The sequence below is a fragment of the Callithrix jacchus genome, chromosome 5, assembly GCF_049354715.1.
Source record: "Callithrix jacchus isolate 240 chromosome 5, calJac240_pri, whole genome shotgun sequence".
Taxonomy (NCBI): Eukaryota; Metazoa; Chordata; class Mammalia; order Primates; family Cebidae; genus Callithrix; species Callithrix jacchus.
This window is the reverse complement of record NC_133506.1, coordinates 95,018,557-95,046,295: the sequence shown is the minus strand read 5'-3', so window position 1 is coordinate 95,046,295 and position 27,739 is coordinate 95,018,557. Positions and strand designations below refer to the sequence as shown.

Here is a 27,739-nt window from a genome sequence, read left to right as displayed (position 1 = left end):
AGCATTAGATTCTCATGGGAGTGCAAACCCTATTGTGAAGTGTGTATGCAAGGGATCTAGGTTGTATGCTCCTCATAAGAATCTAATGCCTGATGATCTGAGGTAGAACAGTTTCATCCTGAAACCATCACCCCATCCTCAACACAGGTCTGTGGAAAACTGTCTTCCACAAAACCAGTCCCTGGTGCTAAAAAGGTTGGGGACCATTGGTTTTAAAGACTAATACAAATGTAGATTAAATGCAATTCCTATCAAAATCCCAATAACATTTTTACAGAAATAGAAAAAAATACAAAAATTAATATGTAACCACAAAAGACCTGAATAATCAAAACAATCTTGAGAAAAAAGAACAAAGCTACAGGCATCATGCTTCATGACATTTACATCTTACAAAGCCACCATAATCAAAATAGTAATGGCACTGGCATTAAGAAGACATATAGACCAGTGAAAGAGAATAGAGAGCCTGGAAATAAATCCACACATATATGATCACTGGTCTTCAACAAGGATGCCAAAAATACATAATGGGGAAAAGACAGTCTCTTAAACAAATAGTTCGGGCAAACAACATCCACGTGCTAAAGAATAAAACTGGACCTTTATCTTATACCATACACAAAAGTTCACTCAAAATGGTGGCTCACACCTATAATCCCAGCACTTTGGAAGGCCAAGGCAGGTGGATCACGAGGTCAACAGATCGAGACCATCCTGGTCAACAAGGTGAAACCCCGTCTCTACTAAAAATACAAAAATTAGCTGGGCATGGTGGTGTGTGCCTGTAATCCCAGCTACCTGGGAGGCTGAGGCAGGAGAATTGCTTGAACCCAGGAGGCGGAGATTGCGGTGAGCCGAGATCATGACATTGCACTCCAGTCTAGGTAACAACAGTGAAACACTGTCCCAAAAAAAAAAAAAAAAAAAGACTTAAATGTAAGACCTGAAACTGTAAAATGCTTAGGAAAAAACACAGGGGAAATTTTTCATAACACTGTATTTAACAATGATTTTATGGATATAACATAAAAGCATCAGCAATAAAAGTAAAACAATTGGGACCACAACAAACTAAAAAGCTTCTGCACAGTAAAGGTAAAAAACAGAGCGGAAAGGCAACCTAAAGGATGAGAAAAAATATCTACAAACCACGTATCTGATATGGGGTTAATATCCAAAATCTATAAGAAACTCAATATAAAAAAAAAACAATTGAAAAACAGGCAAAGGACATGAATAGACAGTTCTCCAAAGAAGACATATAAATGGTTAACAGGGATATGGAAAGATGGTCAACATCAGTAATTATCACGGAAATGCAAATCAAAACCACGATGAGGTATTAGTTCACACCTGTTAGGAAGGCTATTTAAAAATAAATAAATAAAATATTGTGTTTTGCTGGTGGGAATATAAAATGGCATAAGCCACTGTGGAAAACAGAAAAGGAAATAAAATAATAAACATAAAAAGGTATATATAGAAATGTTTTATAGGCTTCAATATACAAGTCTTTTACCTTCTTAAGTTTATTCCTAAGCATTTTATTTGTGAGTACTACTGCAAATGGAAATTCCCTTTTCAGACAGTTTGTTGTCAATTTATAGAAATACAACTGATTTTTATATGTTGATTTTGCATAATGCAACTTTACCCAATTTATTAGTCCTTTTTTTTTTTTTTTGAGACAGAGTTTCGCTCTTGTTACCCAGGCTGGAGTGCAATGGCGAGATCTCAGCTCACTGCAACCTCCGCCTCCTGGGTTCAGGCAATTCTCCTGCCTCAGCCTCCCGAGTAGCTGGGATTACAGGCACGCACCACCATGCCCAGCTAATTTTTTGTATTTTTAGTAGAGACGGGGTTTTACCATGTTGACCAGGATGGTCTCAATCTCTTGACCTCATAATCCACCCGCCTCGGCCTCCCAAAATGCTGGGATTACAGGTGTGAGCCACCTAACAGTTTTTAAAAAATAAGGTCTTTAGGAAAGATTATGCCTGCAAACAAGAACAATTTTACTTGTTCCTTTCCCATTTGGATTACTTTTTTTTTTTTTTTTTTAGGAAAGGAAAAAAAAAGTAGTGAAGGAGAGGAAGAAAGAGGAAGAAAAAGAGGGAGAGAGAATGGAAATGTTGCTTTATTCTTAAAAAATAGATATTAATAATGGCCAATCAATATTTCATTTAAACCTATGAGTAGGTGTGATGTGTTAACAAGAATGTATATTTTGTGTATTTAAAGTGGAGAGCTCTATAAATATTTACTAAGTTTACTTGTTCCGGATCTGAGTTCGAGTCCTGGATATCCTTATTAATTTTCTGTCTCGTTGAGTCTAAGTCTCTATGTATCTGGGTGTTAGGGTCGTTAGCTCTTATTGTTGCATTGATCCTTTTACCACTATATCTTTGTTGCTTTAAAATCTATTTTTTCAGATACGAGAATTGCAACTCCTGCTTTTTATTTATTTATTTACTTTTGCTCTCCATTTGGTTGGTAAATCTTTCTCCATCCCTTTGAGTCTTTGTGTATCCTTGCATGTGAAATGGGTCTGGATGTAGCACACCGTTGGGTTTTGGCTGTATCTTTTGATTGGAAGATTTAGTCTATTTAAATTTAGGGTTACTGCCATTTGATGTTAACTGGCTGTTTTATCCATTCGTTGATGTAAATTCTTCTTTATGTTGATGCTCTTTACTTTTTAGTATATTTTCAGAAAGGCTAATACTGGTTGTTTCTTTCTATGTGTAATGCTTCTTTCAGAAGCTCTTGTAAAGCAGGCCTGGTGGTAATAAAATCTCTGAGTACTTGCTTGTTCATAAAAGATTTTATTTTTCCTTCAGTTGTGAAGCTTAGTTTGGCTGGATATGAAATTCTGGGCTGAAAGTTCTCTTCTTTGAGGATGTTGAATATTGGCCCCCACTCTCTTCTGGCTTGTAGAGTTTCTGCTGAGAGATCTGCTGTCAGTCTGATAGGCTTCCCTTTGTGGGTAACCTGACCTTTCTCTCTGGCTGCCCTTAGTATTTTCTCCTTCATTTCAACCCTGGTGAATCTAACAATTATGTGCCTTGAGGCTGCTCTTCTTGATGAATATCTTTGTGGTGTTCTCTGTATTACCTGGGGTTGAATATTGTCCTGCTTTGCTAGGTTAGGAAAATTTTCCTGAATAATATCCTGAAGAATATTTTCCAGCTTGGATTCATTCTCTCCGTCGCATTCAGGTACACCTATCAAACGTAAATTTGGTCTTTTCACATAGTCCCACATTTCTTGGAGACTTTGCTCATTCCTTTTTATCCTTTTTTCTCTAATCTTGTCTTTTTGTTTTACTTCATTAAGTTGGACTTCGACCACTGATATCCTTTCTTCTGCTTGATCAATTTGAGTGTTTAAACCTGTGCATACTTCTTGGAGTTCCCATATTGTATTCTTCAGTTCTATTAATTCACTTATATTCCTCTCTAAATTGTCTATTTTCATTAGGATTTCATCAAACCTTTTTTCAAAGTTCCTAGTTTCTTTACGTTGGGCTATAACATGTTCTTTTAACTCACAGAAGTTTCTTATTATCCATCTTCTGAAGCCTGATTCTGTTAATGGGATGCGCTCGTTCCCCATCATGCCTTGTTCCCTTGTTGATGAGGAACTGTGATCCTCTTTAGAGGGAGAGGCATTCTGATTTTGAGTATTCTCAGCCTTTTTACACTGGTTTCTTCCCATCACTGTAAATTTATCCACCTGTCGTCTTTGTAATTACCAACTTTCAAATTAGGTCTCTGAGTGGACGTCCAAGTTGTTAATTCCCAGGGCCGAAATATGAGCAACCCACTGCACCGGCCAAAACAGTGGCGTTAAGACTGATGGTGCTTTTCTGCCTGGGAATCTCCAGTCTGGCTTCCTTCTTGAGTCCGTAATAGGCGACTCTGCCTTCCCAGAGCTCCAAACGTCGGTCAGAAGGGGAGCCAGTCCCGTTTACTCTGCACCAAGAGCTGCTGCACCGAGGTGCCGGCAAAACCGCTGCGCTGGCCACAAGAGTCGCACTGGTGACCCATGGGGCTCCTCCACTGGGAATCTTCTGCTCCGTGAGCGACAAAAATTTGTCTGAAAGTGTGGCGTCCTCTCATTTTCTGCTCTTTCACTGGGAGCTGCAATCCCGAGATGTTAGCGATCAGCCATCTTGGATTGTTCCTGGATGACTTTCATTCCTTTTTCTTCCTTAATTGCTCTCACTAGGAATTCTAGTACTGTTATACAGAAGTGGCAAGAATGGGCATCCTTGCCATTTCTGATCTTAGAGAAAAACCTTTCAGTTTGCACCACTGAGTATGCTATGAGCTTTTTATGTATGACCTTTATTATAATCAGGTAATTTCCTTCTATTCCTGCCTTGGTGAGAATTTTTATTATGAAAGTGTGTTGCATTTTGTTAAATGCTTTCTTGCATTATTGAAACAATTCATGAAGATTCTTTTCAGCAGATGGTGCTGGGAGAACTGGATCACTACATGTAAAAAGAATGAAGTAACACCTTGCCTACATAATAAACAAAAATTAACTCAACATTGGTCAAAGACTTTACTGAAAGAGCTAAAAAATATAAAACTCTAGAAGAAAAAAAAATAGAAGGCTTTATGACCTTTGATTTGGCAATGATTTGTTGGCTATACCAAAAGCATAGGTAACAAAAGAAAAATACAGATAAACTCAGATTTCATAAAAGTTATAAAACTTTTTTAGATACTGTCAAGAAAGTAAAAATGATATTACACAGAATGCAAAGCATACGGTTGATACAAGATTAACATCCAGAATATATAAAGAACTCCTACAACACAACAACAAAAAACACTGATTCAAATATAGGCAAAGGACTTTAGTAGACATTTCTTAAAATATTTTTTTTAAAATGGCCCAAAAGGACATGAAAAGATGCTCAGCATCCTTAGTCATTAGGGAACTGCAAGTCAAAACCACAATGAAATCCCACTTCACACCCGTTATACTAACGGGTTACTGTCCAAACCAGAAAAGTAAGTATTGCAAGGACATGCAGAAACTGTAAACATCACACATTGCTGGTGGCAACATAAAATGGTACCATTGCTGTGGAAAACAGTCTGGTAGTTCCTCAAAAGTTCATAAGCATAGAATTATCATATGATCCAGAAATTCCACTCCGAAGAATATAACCCCAAATATCTTAAAGTACCAGGATTCAAACAGATAGCTGTATGCTGATGATTATAGCAGCATTATTCCCAATAATCAAATAGTGGAAACAACTCAAGTGTCCATCAACAAATGAATAAACAAAATGTATGGTCTACATGCAATGGAAAATTATTCAGCTATAAAAGGAATGAAATTCTGACAAATGCTAGAATATGGATAAACCTTGAAAACGTTGTATTAAGTAAAAAAAAAAAGCCACTGTATTTTTATACACAAAGTACAAATATTATATGATTCCACATATATCAGGTACCTAGAACAGACAAATTCATGGTACTTCCCATCAAGAGATGGGAAGTAGAACAGAGGCTACCAGAGCCTGAAACAAGGGACTAAACAGGAGTCATTATTTCATCAGTACCGTCTCTGACTGGGATGATTTAAAAGTTTTGGAAAGGGATAGTGGTGATGGTTGTACAACATCATGAATGTACTCAATGGCACTAAATTGCATACTTAAAAATGCTTACAAGGTAAATTTTATGTTATGTGTATTTTACTAAAATTTTAAAACTTGAAAAGAACACACAAATGAGTACTATGTAGTAACATAAATGAACTAATTTCTCACATATTAACAAGGAAGAATCACAAACTTTTAGATGTTCAGTAAATGATGCAAATATAGACGGACAACAAATATGATTTCATTTATATAAAGTTCAAAAACAGTATGTTCTATGAGAAAAAATATATAACTTAAAAAAACTCCCAAAACTAATGTCTTTAGCTTTGGGGGGATACAACTGGGAACTGCAAATGGAGGCTTTTTTTTTTTTTTGAGATGGAGTCTTGATGTGTCACCAAGGCTGGAGTGCAATGGCACTACCTCAGCTCACTAAAATCTCCTCTTCCCAAGTTCAAGCAATTTTCCTGTCTCAGTCTCCTGAGTAGCTGGGACTGCAGGCATACACCACCAAACCCAGGCAATTTTTGTATTTTTAGTAGAGACGGGGTTTCACCATGTTGGTCAGGCTGGTGTCAAACTCCTGACCTCAGGTGATCCACCTGCCTCAGCCTCCCCAAAGTGCCCATGACACTGGGCCAGATGGAGGCTTCTAGTGTAGAAATAATGTTCTGTTTCTTAAGCTGGGTGATGGATACTCAGATCTCCATTTTATTATTTTTTAAAATGTATATATTACTTTTGTAGACTTATATACACACATATTTCACAAATACAAAATATAAAAATTAAACATTACTCTGATATTAATATAATGAGTGAGAAGAGGGGTTAGAAGAAGTACATTTAGGCTACTAATATAGTAATCCAGAGATGGCAGTAGTTTGAATTAGAATGAGTTAAAAAAAATATGCAAACCTTAAGAGTAAGATAAAAAAGATAAACAGTACAAACTCCATTTCAAATAGAGGCAAAAGCCCACTATAAGATTATCTAGGGAAATATACTTTGTTGAACTCACTGTTCACTATTAATTAAGGTTTCAGACTTACCAAAATTATATTTCAACTTAGACATTTTTGTCCAATAGAAATACAAGTCATTTCTGTCCAGGAGAAAAGATAACCCCAATGGTTACTACTTATTTCCCTGTAGTACATCAACCAGTTTTCTTATAGTCTATTCCTCTATTAAATTGCCTATAGGTACATAAATCCTTAAATGCTCTCTGAATTGGCCATAACATCACACTTTTTCTTCATTAATCAGTGAGTTTAATAAAAATCTGTGATAGGTGTTGACTTTATATGTGAGCCATGACTTTATCTTTTTGAAAATTAACTGTAGAGAAAGCAAAGTGAACAGATCATAAAAATATTTTAAATTAAAATGAATATGGCATGGTATTGGGTTGGACATGACAGGGAAGGGAGAAAAAGGTTCACAGGTACTCTGTAGGTATATGATTAGTCCAACTATGATTACAGTATCTGCTATGTTTTGAACATTTGTCCTCTCCAAAATGTTGAAATTTAATCTCTAATGTGGCAGCATTGAGAGGTGGGGGATTTTAAGAGGTGACTGGGTAACAAGAGTGCTGCCCTCATGAATGGATTTGTCCAGTCATGGATTAATGGGTTATCATGGGAGTGGAACTAGTGGCTTTATACAAAAAGGAATAGAGACTCGAGCTTGTACACTCAGCCCCCTGTGATACTCTGAGCCATCCTGGGACTCTGCAGAGTTCCCACCAGCAAGAAGGTCTGCACCAGATGCAGCCTCTTGGCCTTGGACTTCTCAGTCTCTATAACTGGAAGAAATAAATTCCTTTTAAAAAATCCATTATCCAATTTCAGCTAGTCTGTTAAAAGCAACAGATAATGAACTAAGGCAGGACCATTCACTCATACAGGCAACACTGGAAAAGAACCAAGACTGGAAGGAATGATTAAAAGTTTGTTGCCTTTAAGATATTCAAATGGAAATGTTGATATGGCGGTTGAATATATGGGCATAGTACTTAAGGTAGAAGTCACAATTGAATTATATATTAGGAAAGCATGACAAAAGATAAAAGTAGAAGAATGCCTGTAGATGAAATTGCTTAGCAGGAGAGTACAGATTTTAAAAAGGGGACCAGGAAGAAAACCTTACTTCCTCTCTTTTTTTCATTTTAGAGATGGGATCTCTCTCACTCTGTTGCTCAGGCTGAAGAGCAGTGGTGTGATCACAGCTCATTGTAGTCTCAAATTCCTGGGCTCAAGCAACCCTCCCACTTCAACCTCTCAAGTAGCTGGGACTACAGGTATGTGCTGCCATATCTCGCTTTAAAAAACAAAACAAAACAAAACCACACAGGGTCTTGCTGTGTTGCCAAGGCTGGTGTTGAACTCCTGGGCTCAAGCAATCTTTCCACCTTGGCTTCCCAAAGGGATTATATGCATGAGCCACCAAACCCAACCCCTCATCTCTATTACTGCACATCCAATCCATCAGCAAATCCTGCCAGCTCTACTTTTATATGGTATCTAGACTCTAAACATTTCTCACTATGTTTACTGCTACCAAAGGGGTCCAAGCCACCACCATCTATCTAGATTGTTAGAGCAGATTCTTTAACAGTCAACCTTGCTTCCGCCTATGCTCTCTAAAGTCCATTTTCCATATAGCAGCCAACATAATCCTTTTAAAACTAAGTTTAAAGCCTCCAATGGCTTCCTATTGCATTTAGAACAAAATCTAAATTCTTACTGTGATATGATTTTACCCAGGTATTTCTCTGACCTTATCTCCTTCCATTCCCCATAATTCAGTACTGCAGTCCTACTCTGCTGCACTGGCTTCCTTTTGCTCAAACTAGGTACTATCCTATCTATAGATTCCCACTATCTAAACATTCTTCCCCCCAAATCAGAATGGCTTACTGTCACCTTCCCAAACCATCCAATTAAATCGTAAACAACCACCCTCCAAACCCCAGGATCCTTTTTTCCCCCTTTCCTTGCTGTAGTTTTCTACATAGCACTTATCACCATCTGTATTAGTCCCCTCAGGCTACCACACAAAAATATCAGACTGAGTGGCTTAAACAACAGAAGTTTATTTCTTACAGTTATTAATTTAATCCACAGACTGAGTGGCTAAAACAAGAGGAATTTATTTCTTACTTCTTGGCTACGAAGTCCAAGATTAATGTGCCTGCTAACATGATTTCTGGTGAGGGCTCTCTTACTGGCTTGCAGACGGCCACCTTCTCTGTGTCCTCACATGGCCTTTTCTCTGTACTCAGAGAGGGACAGGCAATGACAGCAATACAGCTTTCTGGTGTCTCTTTTTAGAAGAACATTAATCCTATCAGATAAGGGCCCCACTCTTACAACCTCATTTAACCTCAATTACCTCCTTAGAGGCCCTATCCCCAAATATGGCTACACCGAGGGTTAGGGTTTCAACCTAAAAAATTTGGTGGGATACAAACATTCAGTCTATAATATCATCTATCATATTAGTAGCTTTCTATGTCTCTCACTTATTTTATGTCTCTCACCCTGGAATACAAAAGGACAATGATTTTTGTCTGTTCTACTACTGCTAATTGCCGAGTACCTAGAACAGTACCTAACATATGGAAAGTGCTCAGTAAGCCGGGTGCAGTGGCTCACACCTGTAATTCCAGCACTTTGGGAGGCCAAGGTGGGCTGATCACGAGGTCAGGAGATCGAGACCATCCTGGCTAACATGGTGAAATCCCATCTCTACTAAAAATACAAAAATTAGCTGGGCATGGTGTCTTGTGCCTATAATCCCAGCTACTCAGGAGGCTGAGGCAGGAGAATTGCTTGAACCCAGGAGGCGGAGGTTGCAGTGAGCCAAGATCACGCAGATCCCGTGACTACACTTCAGACTGGGCAACAGAGCAACACTCTGTCTCAAAAAAAAAAAAAAAAAAAGACTGAAATGCTCAGTAAATACCTGTTGAATGAATTTTATAAATGAATGAAAAATGAAGGTTCAAAACAATGGAAGGTCAGGGAGGAGAGTAGGGAAGAGATAAAAACATAACTGCAAAACTGGGTGCTAAAGTCCTTGATAAAAGAAGAGCTAGCTGGGTACAGTGGCTCATACCTGTAATCCCAGCAGGTTTGAGAGGCTGAGGCTGGAGGATCACTTGAGCTCAGAAGTTTGAGACCAGCCTGGGCAACTTGGCAAACCCCTGTCTCTACAAAAAATACAAAAATTAGCTGGATGTGGTGGTGTGTGCCTGTGATCCCAGCTACTACTCAGGATGGACTGCTTGGGCCCTGGAGGTTGAAGTTGCACTGAGCTGTGATCATGCCACTCTACTCCAACCTGGGCAATAGAGAGACCATGTCTCAACATACATACATACATACATACATAAACAAATAAATAAATAAAATCTTAAAAATAAGAGTATCCAGAGGCTTTGTAAGATGACAAAGATGAAGGGGAAAGAAGGGTATGACTAAAAACATGAGCAAAGAGACTAGCTAGACTAGACTACTTTTTTGTTGGTGAGACTTTGTTCATTCCTTCCTCCCTTCCTTTCTTCTCTCCTCCCTTCCGGAAGAAGACAAACAGTTAAAGATTTAGAAAGAATAATGGAGAGTAAATAGGATATTAAATCTGAGATAGTACAGGTTATGAGAGGAAAAGATGGTCACAATTTGGAAGGTCTGACGAAGTGGTGCGCCCTCTGGGTCTATCCGGATTTCAGTTCAAGCAAAGAGCTATGAGGAACACTTCATACATAACAGGGAGAATTTGGTGACTATGACACATTTCCACAGAACACAATATGTTTAATTTCTTCAGTGGAGATTTTTTTAGTACCTTAAAACGTTTCCTTAAGGATTACATAGTTGCTACATGCAAATTTGGAGTACAATTCTATAGCAAAAACATACTTGTTATTTTAGCAAAAATGGCCTACAACAAATTTTCAGTTTCAGATAACGCAACATTTAGATCTACAGTTTTTACATTCTCATTGCAAGTGACACTCAAATTACACACTTAGCTTAACTATTTCCATCTTGCCAAAGAAATCACATAAATAACTAAACCCAAAAATAACTAAACTGTTAAATTCTCTTAGGTATCCTAACTAGGCACCTAAAAATCAAATAACTTAAAGGAAAGTTCAATGACACGGAGCTGTCTCTTAGGTCTTATGGCTTACATATATGAAGAATATGAGGTATCTTTGTTATAAATATCTTACTTAATAGCTCATAAAGGGTAAATACTATTCACATAGGGAGACCAGACAACATATAGTAATAGAGATGATTTAATTTACTAATTGGTATTCACATCACTTCGATTTGTTAACCTCAGAGGCAATTTTTTTAAAAGTCAGATTTCACAAACTAAAAGACACTTTGGAATGTTCATGCCTTATCTGGATATTGTCATTTTGCTTTGTCAAACTTCTTTAAAACCAGTTTCTCACTAGGGAGGCAATAAGTTAGAATGCAACCTAGTGGGGAAATCCTGCATTTGCTCAATGTCCATAGCTTTTACACAGTTCCAGATGTTCAGTACATTAATAATACACTAACTCAAAGCCTCTTTTTGAAACTTTAGAAAGTGCAAATTGCATTAAGACCTCTTTGCCCTCATTAATGGTATTGTTACAATCCCAGTCCTCTGGAAAATGTTTTTTGGCATGTGTTTAACTTTATAATATTGCCATTTATACTCACTTTAATAGCCAGTACTCAAGTCTTAATGCTTTTAATAGGTCTGCCTAAACAGACTACCATCTTTTGTAATCTTATTCACATAATTTATTTCATAGGTAGAACCTGCTATATTTTTCCATCTAAAGATGATTCTTCATTATTCATTTCATGAGGTATTCATATGTTTTAAATGTCTACTTTCTTTTATTCACTTAATATGTACCCACAGGTAGCATATGTTAGAAATAAAAAAGTTTCTTTTAAATACTAATAAAAATGAAAAAAGTAGTATTCTTTAACTTTTTTAGTTACAATAAAAATGAATATCCTTAATTTTTGCTAAATAGAAACTGAAAATATCTGGAAACGAAGAATATGAATTTCTGGTTTGGTGATATCTGAAACAACTTCTGGTTTGGTGATACCTGACTCAGCACCTTCACCGCAAAAGGCTGAGTTATGTTTCAGAATCAAACTTGCAGTGAACACAGATGCAGTCAGTGTGCACTTGGAGGAATAATATAGACGAATACTGCCCTAAAGTGAAAGTGAGACTTCTGTTGGCAATCTAACTGGAAATGAAGATCCTACAGTACTCTCTGAAAAGGAACACTCCCTCTCATAAATTAGTTAAAATATTGAGGACTCTGAAAATGTCAGAGCTGCACTACTAGTGCATTATTACACTAGTGACACATTTATTTAGTTACTTCTTGATACTTTCTGATAAAAATATACAGAGGTATTTACAAGGCAAAATAATTTTTTAAATGACATTTGTAAAACAATATATTTATTCATGAAAATCTACTTTCCTGAAATCAGATGAAAATAAAACAAAGAAAGCCAAACACAGTGTAATCCCGTCACACCTGTAATCCTGGCACTTGGGGAGGCCAAGGCAGACAGATTGTTTGAGCTCAGGATTTCAAGACCAGCTTGGGCAACATGGCCAAACTCAATCTCTACAAAAAATTAACTAGGCATGGTGGTATGTTCCTGTAGTCCCAGTTATCCAGGAGGCTGAAGTGGGAGGATCACCTGAGCTGGGAAGGTCAAGACTACAGTGAGCCAGTGATCGTACCACTTCACTAGCCTGGGTGACAGAGTGAGACACTGTCTTAAAAAATAAAAAGAAAAAAGAAAACAATAAGAACTCAATACTACGTATGTATGGAACAAATTCTTAGCTCTTTGAAACATAAATTCTGAATTACTGTTGTTTCATCAACGGTTAATTCATCAATGTCTGAAGTAACCATTTAGTTAAAATGTATATCATTTGACTTGTTCTACCTTTTTAGAGTGAAGAACTGTTAGCTGAGTTAATGTTGGCTGAAATGTGAATTAATAAACGTATTCCCACAAACTCAATTATACATTTCATTCTTTTCCTGAATAGATTAAACTGTACGCAAAAAAGGCAACTAGTTTTCTATAATTCTGTAAATGGGCTAATAATTAATTAATAAGTAATGAGTTTGGTGCACTTGCCCTATTAGAATCCAGGCTAAGGGAAGCAAATGAATAAGAAGCAACCACTATAATGTTGCCTAAGAATTACTACTTTCAAGTATTGCCATCTGAATCTGCTGTAAATTTGCTGCTCTAAAACTTGAAAAGAAATGTTTTGGAAAGAAAATATTTAAATTACAATGCACTGAATAACAAATACAGAAAGGCCTCAAGGTGTACCACTACAGGAAACCATCACATCACAAAGAAAGACAGCAAGAGAAATAAAAAAAAAAGTACCTACACAACAACTAGAAAGTAATTCACAATGCTGGGTGGGCGTGGTCACTCACACCTGTAATTCTAGCACTTTGGGAGGCTGAGGGGAAAGGATTGCTTGAGGCCAGGAGTTTGAGACCAATGTGGGCAAAACATTAAGACCCTGACTCTTAAAAGAAAAAAAAGTTTTAAAAAAATTTATCTGGATATGGTAGCACATGCCTATAGTATCAGCTACTCAGGAGGCTGAGGCAGTAGGACCCCTTCAACCCAGGAGTTCAAAGTTATAGAGACCTATGATCACACCATTGCACTCTGGCCTAGGTAACAGAGCAAGACCCTGTCATAAATAAATAAATAGCAGTAATAAGACTTTACCTTTCAATAACTACCTTAAATGTAAATGAATTACACTCTAACAAAAAGACATAGAGTCCTAATTGCCAGAGCAATTTAGAAAGAGTAAGGAAAGATGATCCCTCTACATGCTGCCTACTAGAGATTTGCTTTTAAGGATGCACACAGGCTGAAAGTGAGCAGCTGAGACATACAAAGAGGCGCTGGTACCACTCCTTCTGAAACTATTCCAAACAATCAAAAAAGAGGGAATCCTTCCCAAATCATTTGATGAGCCCAACATCATCATGATACCAAAACCCAGGAGGCACTCAACAAAAAAAGAAAACTTCAGGCAAATATCCCCATGATGAATATAGATGCAAAAATCTTCAATAAAATACTGGCAAACCGATTGCAACGGAACATCAAAAAGCTTATCCATAACATGATGAAGTAGGCTTCATCCTGCAGATGCAAGGCTGATGCAACATACGCAAGTCTATAGATGTAATTTACCACAAACACAGAACCAAAGACAAAAACCACATGATTATCTCAATAGATGCAGAGAAGGCCTTCAACAAAATTCAACAGCCCTTTATGCTAAAAACTCTCAGTAAACTAGGTATCGACGAATGTATCTCAAAATAATAAAAGCTATTTATGACAAACCCACAGCCAACATCATACTGAATGGGCAAAAACTGGAAGCATTCCCTTTGAAATCTGGCACTAGACAGGGATGCCCTCTCTCACCACTCCTATTCAACATCGTATTGGAAGTTCTAGCCAGAGCAATCAGACAAGAAAAAGAAATAAAGGGTATTCAGATATGAAAGGAGGAAGTCAAATTGTCTCTATTTGTAGATGACATGATTGTATATTTAGAAAAACCCCATCATCTCAGCCCAAAATCTCCTTAAACTGATAAGCAACTTCAGCAAAGTCTCAGGATACGAAATGAATGTGCAGAAATCACAAGCTTTCCTATACACCAATAACAGACTTAAAGAGAGCCAAATCAAGAACAAACTGCCATTCACAATTGCTACAGAGAATAAAATACCTAGGAATACAACTAACATAGGATGTAAAGGACCTCTTCAAGGAAAACTACAAACCACTGCTCAAGGAAATAAGAGAGGACATAAACAGACGGAAAAACATTCCATGCCCATGGTTAAGAAGAATCAGTATCATGAAAATGGCCATGCTGCCCAAAGTAATTTATAGATTCAATGCTATCCCCATCAAGCTACCTACGACCCTCTTCACAGAACTGGAAAAAATCACCTTAAACTTCATATGGAACCAAAAGAGAGCCCACATAGCCAAGTCAATTCTAAGCAGAAAGAACAAAGCTGGAGATATCATGCTACCTGACTTCAAACTATACTACTAGGCTACAGTAAGCAAAACAGCATGACACTGGTACCAAAACAAAGATACAGACCAATGGAACAGAACAGAGGCCTCGGAGGCAAGGCCACACATCTACAACCATCCGATCTTTGACAACCTCACAAAAACAAGCACTGGGGAAAGGATTCCCTGTTTAATAAATGGTGTTGGGAAAACTGGCTAGCCATGTGCAGAAAGCAGAAACTGGACCCCTTCCTGACACCTTACACTAAAATTAACTCCAGTTGGATTAAAGACTTAAATATAAGACCTAACACCATAAAAACCCTAGAAGAAAACCTAGGCAAAACTATTCAGGACAGAGGCATAGGCAAGGACTTCATGACTAAAACACCAAAAACATTGGCAACAAAAGCCAAAATAGACAAATGGGATCTAATTAAACTCCAGAGCTTCTGCACAGCAAAAGAATCATTAGAGTGAACCAGCAACCAACAGAATGGGAAAAAATTTTTACAATCTACCCATCTGACAAAGGGCTAATATCCAGACTCTACAAAGAACTAAAACAGATTTACAAGAAAAAAAAAAACCATTCAAAGTGGGCAAAGGATATGAACAGACTCTTTTCAAAAGAAGACATATATGAGACCAACAAACAAATGAAAAAATGCTCATCATTGCTGGTCATTAGAGAAATGCAAATCAAAACCACACTGAGATAAGATCTCACGCCAGTTAGAATGGCGATCATTAAAAAATCTGGAGCCAACAGATGCTGGAGAGGATGTGGAGAAATAGGAACACTTTTACACTGTTGGTGGGAGTATAAATTAGTTCAACCATTGTGGAAGACAGTGTAGTGATTCTTCAAGGACCTAGAAACAGAAATTTCATTTGACCCAGTAATCCCATTACTGGGTATATATCCAAAGGATTATAAATCGTTTTATTATAAAGATACATGCATACATACGTTCATTGTGGCACTGTTTACAATAGCAAAGACCTGGAACCAACCCATATGCCCATCAATGATAGGCTGGACAGGGAAAATGTGGCACATATACACCATGGAATATTATGTAGCCATAAAAAACGATGAGCTCATGTCCTTCGTGGGGAAATGGATGAACCTGGAAACCATCATTCTCAGCAAACTGACACAAGAACAGAAGATCAAACACAGCATCTTCTCACTCACTGGCGGTGTTGAACAATAAGAACACATGGTCACAGGAAGGGGAGCATCACACACTGAGGTCTGTAGGGGGGAACTAGGGGAGGGACAGCGGTGGGTGGGAAGTTGGGGAGGGATAACATGGGGAGTAATGCCAGATATAGGTGATGGGGTGGAAGGCAGCAAACCACATTGCCCTGTATGTACCTATGCAACAATCCTGCATGTTCTTCACATGTACCCCAAAACCTAAAATGCAATATATTAAAAAAAATTTTTTTAATGTTTATGTCCATTTTATTCTCAGATATTCTTGTAAAAAATTATGATTAAATATTTTTTGAAAACAAATCCTTTATCTACAAGAGACTAATTGTTTTAGTGTATCCCTAGCTTTCAAAGTACATATGTACAGAAAGACAATAGAAGAGTCAAAAGTATCAATACTGTCATTCAAACAGATTGCTTCAAATGCTTCTGTCCTTAGAGGTATAACTTCCTGTGGAAAAAGAGAGAAGGGAATGCCACTTCTCTACATTGTATTTAGGTTAGATTTTAATACAATGTGATGTTACTTTCAGAAATTATATGTGGCATCAATGCATTGAATATTAGGAGGACCAAAATATACTACATAATTTCAAATTAACTAAAAAAATTATTAAAAATCAGACTCACTCTAAAAACAATCACAAAATTCCTCTTGCCAGATACATGAAGTAAAATGAGGGCAACAAAAAAAGTCTGGCTTAGATTAACTTTAATGAAACATTCAGAAATGTAATTTATGAAAGTAAAAAAGAATGTCCCTTTTCTTTCAACTCTGAAAATATCAAAATGTCCCTAAGAATAAAAATAATGTACACATAAACACTTCTCCTGTATAACTAACATTGCTTGAAGACTTTTATTCTTTCAGATTATTTTATTTTAGAGACCATCTTATTCTACTGCCCACACTGAAGTGAAGTGGGGGAAACATGGCTCACTGTAACCTCAACCTCCTGGGCTCAAGCAATCCTCCCACCTTAGCCTACCAGGTAGTTGGGACTATAGATGTGTGCCACCATGCCCAGCGAATTTTTGTATTTTGCAGAGGCAGGGTTTCGCCATGTTCCCCAAAGTGATCTTGATCTCCTGGCCCCCAGTGATCATTCTGGCTCAGTCTCCCAGACTGCTGGGATTACATGCATGAGCCACCACGTCCAGCCTTGCTCTTTCAGACTTGTAAGTAAAACAGAGGTAAGACAATCAGGCAGTATCTTAATCAAAAAATAAGTAAAATAATATATGATGTTTAGAAAACTATAATTATTACCTTGTTGTCTCTGACCCTAGGAAGCTTACTGTGTTAATTTTTTAAATTAGCGTGACAATATTTAAATGCAAATGCTTACTGAAAGCCAAAAGAAACAATAAATATTCCCTTACCTTGTAAGATGGCAAAAAACACAAAATTCCTTGGCTCACAGTCTGGCACACAGATAATAAAAGTGCTCCCACTTCATCTTGGAACTCAAATGTTTCAGTATTTTGGAAGGTAGCACAGAGATTCCGACCCTTGGGGCCTGATCCAACGGTACCAACCCAAACCTAGAATATGAGTACGTCATTATATTAGAGTTATGCCTGAAAAAGGCATGGAAATTAGTATTTATTTGGAAGTATTTACATAAAAGATCAAGCAGTAAGTTTAACAAAAATTTACTTTTAAATTGTTGGGGTTTTTTTTATTACCTTTAATTAATTGTATACAGATTTAACTTATAACAGTTTTGCTTTTGACAGATCACTAAATTTTCTTGGAGTGAAAATTCTTTGAAAGTAAAACAGGTTGTACCTGTCTCTATTTACTTAATAGCTTTGCAAAATTTAAGCATGTAACATATTTTTTGATAGGTGAATAAATGAACAAGTGAAATGAATATATGCCAATAGCAGAATCAGGTAATTCCAAAACACTGGGGATGAAGGTCAGTACAATTTGCCATAAGTCTCAAAAATGACAGGAAGTACTCTTTCAAAAATTCATTGGTGCTCAAAGATCCTTGGTCATAGAAAAATCATACCCACTACATTTAGTTATTCGCAATTCTATCTCCCTTATATGTAGAGAGATGAAGAGAGAAGAAATTTTGCAAAATGTTAACAAGTGATGAATCTAGGTGAAGGATATAAAGATATTCACTATATTATTATTTTTCCAACTTTTTTGAAATTTCTAATTTTTTGAAATACAGTTGGGAGAATCAATGGATGAATTAATTATCAAAATGTGGCATTGAGTAGAAAAAAATAAATTTTCCCTTTGCTCTCACACCACAACAATCAACACAGAAAAATTCTATGACTAAATGTCTGGGAGGTTTTCCCACATATCAAGAAAGCAATCAACTCTGCAACAGACATCAACTAGGTGTCTTCTAATTCAATTCAATTTTGACACTATCTACTGGGAAATAACTTCAGATCCCGGAGATTGAGGGCTCAGTCCTCAAGACTGCCGCCAATTTCTGTTGCCAGTCACAATTGTTTTACTTGTGCTTCTGACTGATCAGCTAGAAATTGGGCATCCTATAACCCTCTGCTTGGGTTCAATTATTTTGGTAGAGCTGCTCACAGAACCCAGGGACACATTTACCTTCACTTACTGATTTATTATAAAAGATATTACAAAGGATACAGATAAAGACATGTATGTGCAAAGGGGCTCAGAGCTTCGATTCCCAGGCACACCACTCTCCAGAACCTCCAACTATTCAGCTATCTGGAAGCTCTCTGAACCCTGTCCTTCCAGGTTTTTATGGAGGCTTCATTATGTAGGCATGACTGATTAAACCACTGGCCATTAGGATAAACTTAACCTTTAGCACCACCTCCTGCAAGCCCTTCCCAGAGGGTAAGGAATGGGATGAAAATCCCAACTCTCCTATAGACCAGCCCCCATCCTGATGCTACCTAGCGCCCACTAACATTAGTCATCTCATTAGCATACAAAATGTAACTTTGGAGATTGTAAGGATTTCAGGAGTTGTATGCCAGAAAATGGAGTGGAAGATTAAATATATATATATATATATTATAATATCACAGGTGTATACATACAAGAAACACTATGCACCTTTAAAGAGGAAATTCTGGCATATGCTACAACATAGATGAACTTTGAAGACCTTATCTACAAGATGGACAAACCTTGAGGACACTATGCTAAGTAAAATAAGCCAGTCACAAAAAAGAAATAATTTATGATTCCACTTATATGAAGTATCTACAGTAATCAAGTCCATAGAAACAGAAAGTAGAAGGGTAGTTACCAGGAGCTGGGGAGAGGGAGGGAATGGAGAGTTGCTTAATAGAAATAGTTTCAGTTTTTCAAGAGGAGAAAGTCTTGGCATTGGTTGCATAACAACATGTACATGCTTAATAAGACTGAGCTGTATACTCAAAAATGGTTAAGATGGTAAATTTTATGTCATGTATATTTTACCACAATTAAAATTTTTTTTAAATTTAAGTTTAGTAAAAATATTATAGTATAACAGAATCCAGTGGCACAACTACCATTATCATAATTCAGTGACATTATAGGTTAAATGAACTTTTGTACAGTAGGTTGAGAACACAGAGCCTGTAATAATATTCTTACGAGAAAATATATGCTGAATTTACCAACTTCCCATATTTATCTGTGCCTCAAGAAAGCAACTTGAAAATGTGGAACATGTATTCTTCCTTCACTGCTGTTCAAAGTTGCAATTCTCAACAGGAACACTCCAGCATTTTGGAAAGCACAATTCTTAGCTACATAGGCGTTTAGCATTCTAGTTCCCAACTACCAAATGCCATAGTTGCTCCCAAGTAATTGTGAGAACCAAAAATGTTCCCACCTATAAACCTGCATATATAGTTTAATAAAGAACTAGCATTGTGTTAGGCATACAGGTGATGTTAAACCCATAGCTAACCACTTCATAAAAGAAACCAGAAGGAATAATGAAAAATGACAATCTATACATTTCTACAAAAATTAAAATAACATTTATTAGGCATCATTATAAAACATTAGAATGCTAAATCATAGGATTTGTAAGAGTACTTTTAATTCATTTCACATATTCAAACATGCTGAATACTTGCCAAATACCAGCTATTAATCTAGGCACAGAGGAAGAATGTGGATGTAAAAGGAAGAAACAGGATCACACTGTAGTTTAATGGAAAAGAGAAGCATAAATAATTATACAAGCTGGGCATGGTAGTACATGCCTCTAAGTCCCAGCTACTCAGGAGGCTGAGGCAGGAGGACTGCTTGAGCCCAGGAGTTTGAAACCAGCCTAGGCAACATAGCAAGACCTTGTCTCTAAAAAGATAAAGTCTAGCCAATGTGGCAAAACCCCGTCTCTACTAAAAACATAAAAATGAGCCGGGCATGGTGGCACACACCCATAATCCCAGCTACTTGGGAGGCTGAGGCATGAGAATCGCTGGAACCCAGGAGGTGAAGGCTGCAGTGAACCAAGATCATACCACTGCACTCCAGCCTGGGTGACAGAACAAAACCTTATCTCAAAAAATAAAAGTAAAAATAACGATACAGAGGTAAATAAATAAAACATAAATAGGTTGGGCATGGTGGCTCACGCCTGTAATCCCAGCACTTTGGGAGGGTGAAGCAGACACATCATTTAAGGGCAGGAGTTAGAGACCAGCCTGGACAACACAGTGAAACCCTGTCTCTACTAAAAATAGAAAAAAAAATAAAATAAAAAATTAGCTGGGCATGTGGTGCACACCTGTAATCTCAGCTACTCGGAAGGCTGAGGTAGGAAAATTCCTTGAACCCGGGAGGCAGAGATTGCAGTTGGCTGAGAGAGCACCACTGCATTCCAGCCTGGGCAATAGAGCAAGACTCCGTCTCATAAATAAATAAACAAACAAACACAAATAATTATACAATGAGAACTTAAGAAATCAAAAATTTGCTTTCATTACAAAACTAAAACTTATTTAAATGAAGCTGAAATACAGCCTTTGTATCGCAAGTGACTGGATTATTTCCTTCTGTTCACAAACTATTAAGTAGCTGACAGATGTTCTTTTATTGTAAAACTGGAATGTTGAATTTCCTATCAAGACTTACTTGCTGGCACTTCAGGTACCTCCTAACTTGTTTAAACTGAGTTATATTGAAGGAGAAACACTGAAGCCCTTCAAAAACAAACAAACAAAAATAACTAACCTGTGAATTTTTAATGACATGATTAGCCTCCAGCTGGATGGTAAATGTAACCCCAAGTTCTGACGAAAAGGATTTCATTGGTGATAATGTACCGGATGTCAAAACAATAGTCCGAACTTTGCCATTAATATCTGAAAAGGCCTAAAAGAAAATAACATTAGCTATATAAAATTATCTTTAAAAAGGCCAGGCAAAGTGGCTCATACCTGTAATCCCAGCACTTTGGGAGACGGAAGCAGGAGGAATGCTTGAGTCTAGGAGTCTGAGATCAGCCTGGGCAATATGCTGAAACCCTATCTCTACAAAAATTAGCTGGGCATGGTGGCACATGCCTGTAGTCCCAGCTACTTGGGAGGCTAAGATGGGAGGATCACTTGAGCCCAGGAGGTCAAGGCTGCAGTGAGCTGAGATTGCACCACTGCATTCCAGTATGGGTGAAAGAGTGAGAACCTGCCTCAAAAAAACAACAACAAAAACAAAAAACTAGCTTTAAAAGAGTCAACCACGTTCATTAAAATGCTGGTACTGAGCAAGAAGACAAAATTTCCATTTATATCATGAGCTTACCACAGCTGGATTTAAGCACCAAAAGTTGAGCACATGAACTGCAGTCTTCTGTCGTGAACGTTTCTTATTTTTTGGTAGAACCAACCACCCATTTTTATCTGAAATATCAACCTGATTTGTCCATGAATAAGTCTGTTGAATAGCAATTTTATAATCATCCGCAAATCTAGATGCAAAGAAAATGCTAATTAAATGGCAAAACTTTATAAAACCTATAACCCAGCTACATGCAATATAAAAACATTGTATTAAAACTCATTTGAAAGAACTGGTACCTTCCCATTCAAAGATAACATTCTCCTTACCATTAATTAAATTCAGTAATTCTGATGTCAATTAAGCCATTAAATCCTAGAATCAATTGATTCTCAGAGGGAATATCAGCAATCATCTAACCATCTATCTTTTACCAGCTACTTTCTAACTTCATTTTCAAACATCATATGTGTCATGGCAGAAGCAGAATTAAAATCCAGGCCTCCTAACTCCCAGTCCAGAGCTCTCTGCATTCTCTACTATATGATTACTCACAAAATAGAAAACAGTATTATGGTTAAAGGAACTAAAAGGTAGGTTACACTTTTTTTTTATTACATGAGAAAATAGGAAGATAAGCTTTACTTAAAGTTGTGAAAGTGTTAGCAGCTAATTATAAACTTTTTACATTCCTTTGAAACCTGAGTCTCAGCCTTCATCTACTTTTAATGAAGGTACTGAACCAGAGGATATCTGTGATCCCATCCAGTTTATAACTACCTTCAATAAGAATCTAGAAAATGGCTAAGCTTAAAAAGAATAAAATGTGGTATTCTCTACCATGTCTTCACTATAGTATTTCATTATTGATTTCACTCCTACACAGATTAGATCTCAAAATTAAAGCTGTGAAGTTAACAACAGTGGAGAGAATCTTATAAAACTACAGGGAGCCAAAAACTGTAAAACTCTTAAAAGAAAACAAAGGGGAAATCTTCATGACATCAGATTTGGCCATGATTTACTGGTTGTGACACTAAAAGTACAGGCAACAGGAGCCGGGAGCAGTGGCTTACGCCTGTAATCCCAGCACTTTGGGAGGCCGAGGCCGGTGGATCATGAGGTCAAGAGATCGAGACCATCCTAGTGAACATGGTGAAACCCGTCTCTACTCAAAATACAAAAAAAATTAGCTGGGCATGGTGGCATGTGCCTGTAATCCCAGCTACTCAGGAGGCTGAGGCAGGAGAATTGCCTGAACCCAGGAGGCGGAGGTTGCGGTGAGCCGAGATCATGCCATTTGCACTCCAGCCTGGGTAACAAGAGCGAAACTCCGTCTCAAAAAAAACAACAAAAAAAGTACAGGCAACAAAAAAAAAAAAAGAGAGAAAAAGAAATTGGACTTTAACAAAATTAAAAAGGTTTTCTGCATCAAAGGACACTATCAATAAATGAAAAAAACCCATAGAATGGGAGACAATATTTGTAAAGCATGTATCTCCTACAGGATTGACATCGGAATATATAAATAACTACAATTCAATAACCAAAAACCCAGTAATTCAAAAATGGGCAAAAGACTTCAATAGATATTTCTCCAAAAAAGACATACAATTGGCCAATAAAGCACAGGAAAAGATTCTCAATATCTCTAGTCATTAGGAAATACAAATAAAAACCAGGAGATATCACTTAATACCTATTAGGATGGCTACATGCTGCTATACAGACTGTTGGCATGGAGAAATTGGAACCCTTGTGCATTGCTAATAGGAATGCAGAATAGTGCAGTTGCTGGGGAAAACAGTATGCCGAGTCCTTAAAAAGTTAAATGCCGCACTACCATACCATCCTGCAATTCCACTGCTAGGTATGCATATACACCCAGAAGACCTGAAGGCAGAAATAAGATATTTGTATACCAACGTTCATAGTAGCATTGTTCACAATAGGCAAAAAATGAAAACAACCCAATGTCCATTAACATAATAATAAATTAACAAAATGTGGTATATACATACAATGGAATATTATTCAGCCACAGAAAGAAACAAAATTCTGATATGCTACTACATAAATGAACTCTGAAAACACTGTGCTAAGTGAATTGAAATAAGCCAGACACAGAAGGACAAATACTGTATGATTGCTCTTATGTGAAATAGCTAGAAAAGGTAAGTTCATAAGATGGAAATAGAATACAGATTAGCAAGGGATGAGGGGAAAGACTCCAGGAGTTATTATTTAATGGGTACAGAATTCCTGTTTGGAATGATAAAAAATTTCTGGAAATAAGTACAATGTACAACATTGCAAATATACTATATTTAATGGCACTGAGTTGTATATGTAAAATGGTTGAAATGGTATATTTTATGTATATTTTACCACAATAAAATTTTAAAAATACCAGAAACTATAACTTAAGTGATAGGATAAGAGGAGTTGGTTGTTTTTCATTTTCCACAGTTTGTCATAAAAAAAAGACTTTCTGATACTGTAGGAACATAAGAAAACTTTAACTTTAGCAACAGAAGATAAGAATTTAATATTAATTAATTAAATATATTTATTTAATGATTTCAATATTCATTAATATAAAAGACTAATTTTGGCCAGGCGCAGGCTCATGCTTATAATCCTAGCACTTTGGGAGGCTGAGGTGGGAGAATCACTTGAGGCCAGGAGTTCAAGACCATCCTGGTCAACATAGTGAGATCTCATCTCTACCAAAAAAATTTAAAAATTAGCTGCGCATGGGTGGTGCACACCTGTAATCCCAGCTACTCAGGAAACAGGTGGGAGGACTGCTTAAGCCAGGAGGTCAAGGCTACAGTGAGCTGTGATCATCCAACTGAACTTCAGCCTGGGTGGCAGAGCAAGTGCCCCCCTCACCCTGTCTCAAGAAAACACCATACTAATTTAAATTCCTCTAAGTCTGTGTCAATAAGAGCAAATATATAATAATATCTATAACACTTATTTTCAGTTCTCCTATTTACTCACCCCAAATGGGTATGTATTAAACACATGCTAGAACCCAAATTACGCTATTTTTAAAAGGAAAATACACAGCAGTTAACTTTACTTACCTGCTGTTTTGCCTAAAAAGGTAGTCAAGAACCATAAAAAGTCCTTTAAGCATTATTTGAGTTGATGCACTAATAATTGGCACTTCTATTGCTTCCTCTTTACCATAAATTGGTGGGATTTTTTCCTCTTTCTGAAGAACAGCAGAAAAATGGCCCTATAAGAAATTACCATATTAAGTATAGAGAGGTCGGGAGGAAATCAGAAAAAGAAACTTCTCAAAAATATAATGAAACCCAAACAAAACATGCATTGAAATTTTAGGTAAACAGAATTGCTATAGTTTGACACTCTTAACTTCAAATCTCATATTGAAATTTGATCCCCAATAATGGAAGTGGGAACAGGAGGTTTGGGGTCATGAGGGTAGATATCTCATGAATAGATTAACACCCTCCGTAGGTTGGTGTTAGTGCTCTATTAGTTCCTATGAGAGCTGGTTGTTAAAAAGAGCTTGACACCTCCCTCCCTCCTTTCTTTTTCTTTCTTTCTTTCTTTCTCTCCCCCCCCCACTCTCCCCTTCTCTTGCCATGTGATCTGCACAAACCAGCTCCCCTTCACCTTTTGCCATGAGTGGAAGCAGGCTAAGGTCTTCAAAAGTAGATGCTGGTGCTATGCTTCTTGTGCAACTTGCGGAACTGTGAACAAAATCAGCCTCTTTTCTCTTTAAGTTACCCAGCCTCAGGGTTTTTTTTTTTTTATAGTAAAACAAGCAGACTAAGACAATTATTAATGCACAATGCTAACAATATTAATTTTAGATTGCCATATTAGCAAAATTCTCCTCAGAGTCAAAGACTCTTTAATAAAAAGTAGGCATTTTGAAGAGTCATTACTTCTCAGACAATCAGGGTATTTATTACTTGGTGCCTTTCAGAAGTAAAGAATTAAACTAAAATGTAGCAAATGGCTTCTCTGAAGGGCTTTAAAATGTTTATATGCTGCCTTAAATCCATGAATTACTTCCAGGGGTAATTCTGATGCTGAGAATAATCTGACTACATCACAAGCAACATTAAATGACTTAAGGAAACAATACATGCTAAATAAGAAAATGTATGTTAACTGGCTCATTAGTCTTTACATGACATAAGTTTTAATATGGATAGAAGTATGGACATTAAGAAAAAAATTATAAGAAAACAGAAGTGTATGTTTCCCTCATTGTAAAAGAAAATTCTCAATACTGAAGCAATAAAAGATACTGGTGACAACTCTGACGTTTGACAATAAAATGTGTTCAATGAAAATAAAACGGAAATAGGATAAATAAGAAAGATACATTTTAATATTCAGATATATCATGAAACAACACAAATCTATAAAAATAAAAAATCCCCCTTCACTGAACAAAATATTAAAGAATACAGATAAGTACAAAGACCTAAAAAAAAAAAAAACAAACCAACAAAGAACAAACAAGAAAGACAACATGAACTTGGAAAAATATTCAGCCCTGCAATGAAATACAAATATCAAATCATTCTTTTTGAAAAATGAAGTCCAGTCAGCAACACCTTACATCAAGGCTAATATTCTTCTCCAACAGTGGCAGAACATTGGCAATTTATTCTGATAAAATATAGAAAATACAAACTACTAACTGTGAGGCGCTGTACTAAAAACAGAAGGGCTAAATGAAATCCTACAAATTGAATCATGAGAGTACACAAAGCTCAATTCCAGGCAGGTTACCTAAACACTGGCAGCTGGGTTGGGGGTAGAAAAACAGAAAACTAAGCAATGGAAAAAATAAATAGTTAATTACGGTTTCTTAGGAAACAAAGTTGTATAAAAATATAATCAAGTAAGCTACATGACATTAATGTCATGAGCTATAATAATACATACATGTGATGATATCCACACTGAATATCAATATAACTATACTGGCAGAATAGAGAGTAGAGAGAGAGAAGAAAAAAGGGCAGAAAAGCAGGAAGCATAGGAGGAAGAGAGGGAAAGAGAGCACATGAGTGAGAGTGTGTGTGTGTGTGTGTGTGAGAGAGAGAGAGAGAGAGAGAGAGAGAGAAATGTGTGTGAGGGTATGCGTGTCTAAAGGAGCTAAATCATCATTATACTTAACAGGAAATCAACAAAGAAAACCTAAAATTGAAAACTCAAAAGAAGCAGAACAAAAGTTATTTTTTTAAATTCAGCTAAATAACAGAAGAAACCACTATTAAGAGGCAAAAGTGTACTCCAAAGTGAGAACTGAGATTGAGAGTTAGTCAGAAGAATGCTTTTCTCAACAGAACTAACTGACTCTTTAAATTCTATAGGTATACTACTTTGGTAAAAATTAATTTTCAAAAATTTTGATAATCATAGTGATGAATTTCTTAGCCTATTAGAACTAGGGCAAATTTCCTTAATCAAATAAAAATAACTAATCATAACCCACAGAACCCACTTTAAAAAGGTAAATTTATTAAAAAAGAATTTTTAACTACAGCAAACATCTCAATAAAGGGTGCAATACTAGTAATTAATCCTTTAAGCAACAAAACCAGGATGTCTTTTTCATTGCCTGTGATAATGCACTTAAGTATGAGCCAGCATAGTAAGAAATAGAAACATGAAGAAATTAGAAAGAAATGGGAAAGAAAGAAACCAATCATTATTCAGACAATATGATTATCTACATGGAAAACTTAAGATAGTATGTGGGCAAACCTGCAAAATAATTCAACAAGGTGGTTGACAAGACAATTATAAAATAAATTTTTAAAATTAACCACCAGTTTTATATAGCAATAACAATTAAAAATGGAATTTTAAAAATATATCCTTTGTAATGGAAACAGAAACTTTAAGCTACCTAAGTCTAACCAAAAGCATCTAAATCTTTTAAAAATAAAATTATAAAATTTCACTGGAAGGAAGAATAAATAACTGTATAT

General features: G+C 36.6%; 1 protein-coding gene across 1 annotated transcript in view; it reads right to left on the bottom strand.

Annotated features, from left to right (window-relative positions):
* The window catches only part of BRIP1 (BRCA1 interacting DNA helicase 1), a 180,310-nt gene that overhangs the window by 80,394 nt on the left and 72,177 nt on the right, over positions 1-27,739 (bottom strand). Inside the window, exons 10-13 of the mRNA XM_002806832.6 lie at positions 24,839-24,993; positions 21,771-21,936; positions 21,204-21,344; positions 17,393-17,554 (exon numbers count right to left, since the gene is read on the bottom strand). Coding sequence (XP_002806878.3) covers positions 17,393-17,554; positions 21,204-21,344; positions 21,771-21,936; positions 24,839-24,993 — 624 coding nt within the window. The remainder of the gene's footprint in view (positions 1-17,392; positions 17,555-21,203; positions 21,345-21,770; positions 21,937-24,838; positions 24,994-27,739) is intronic.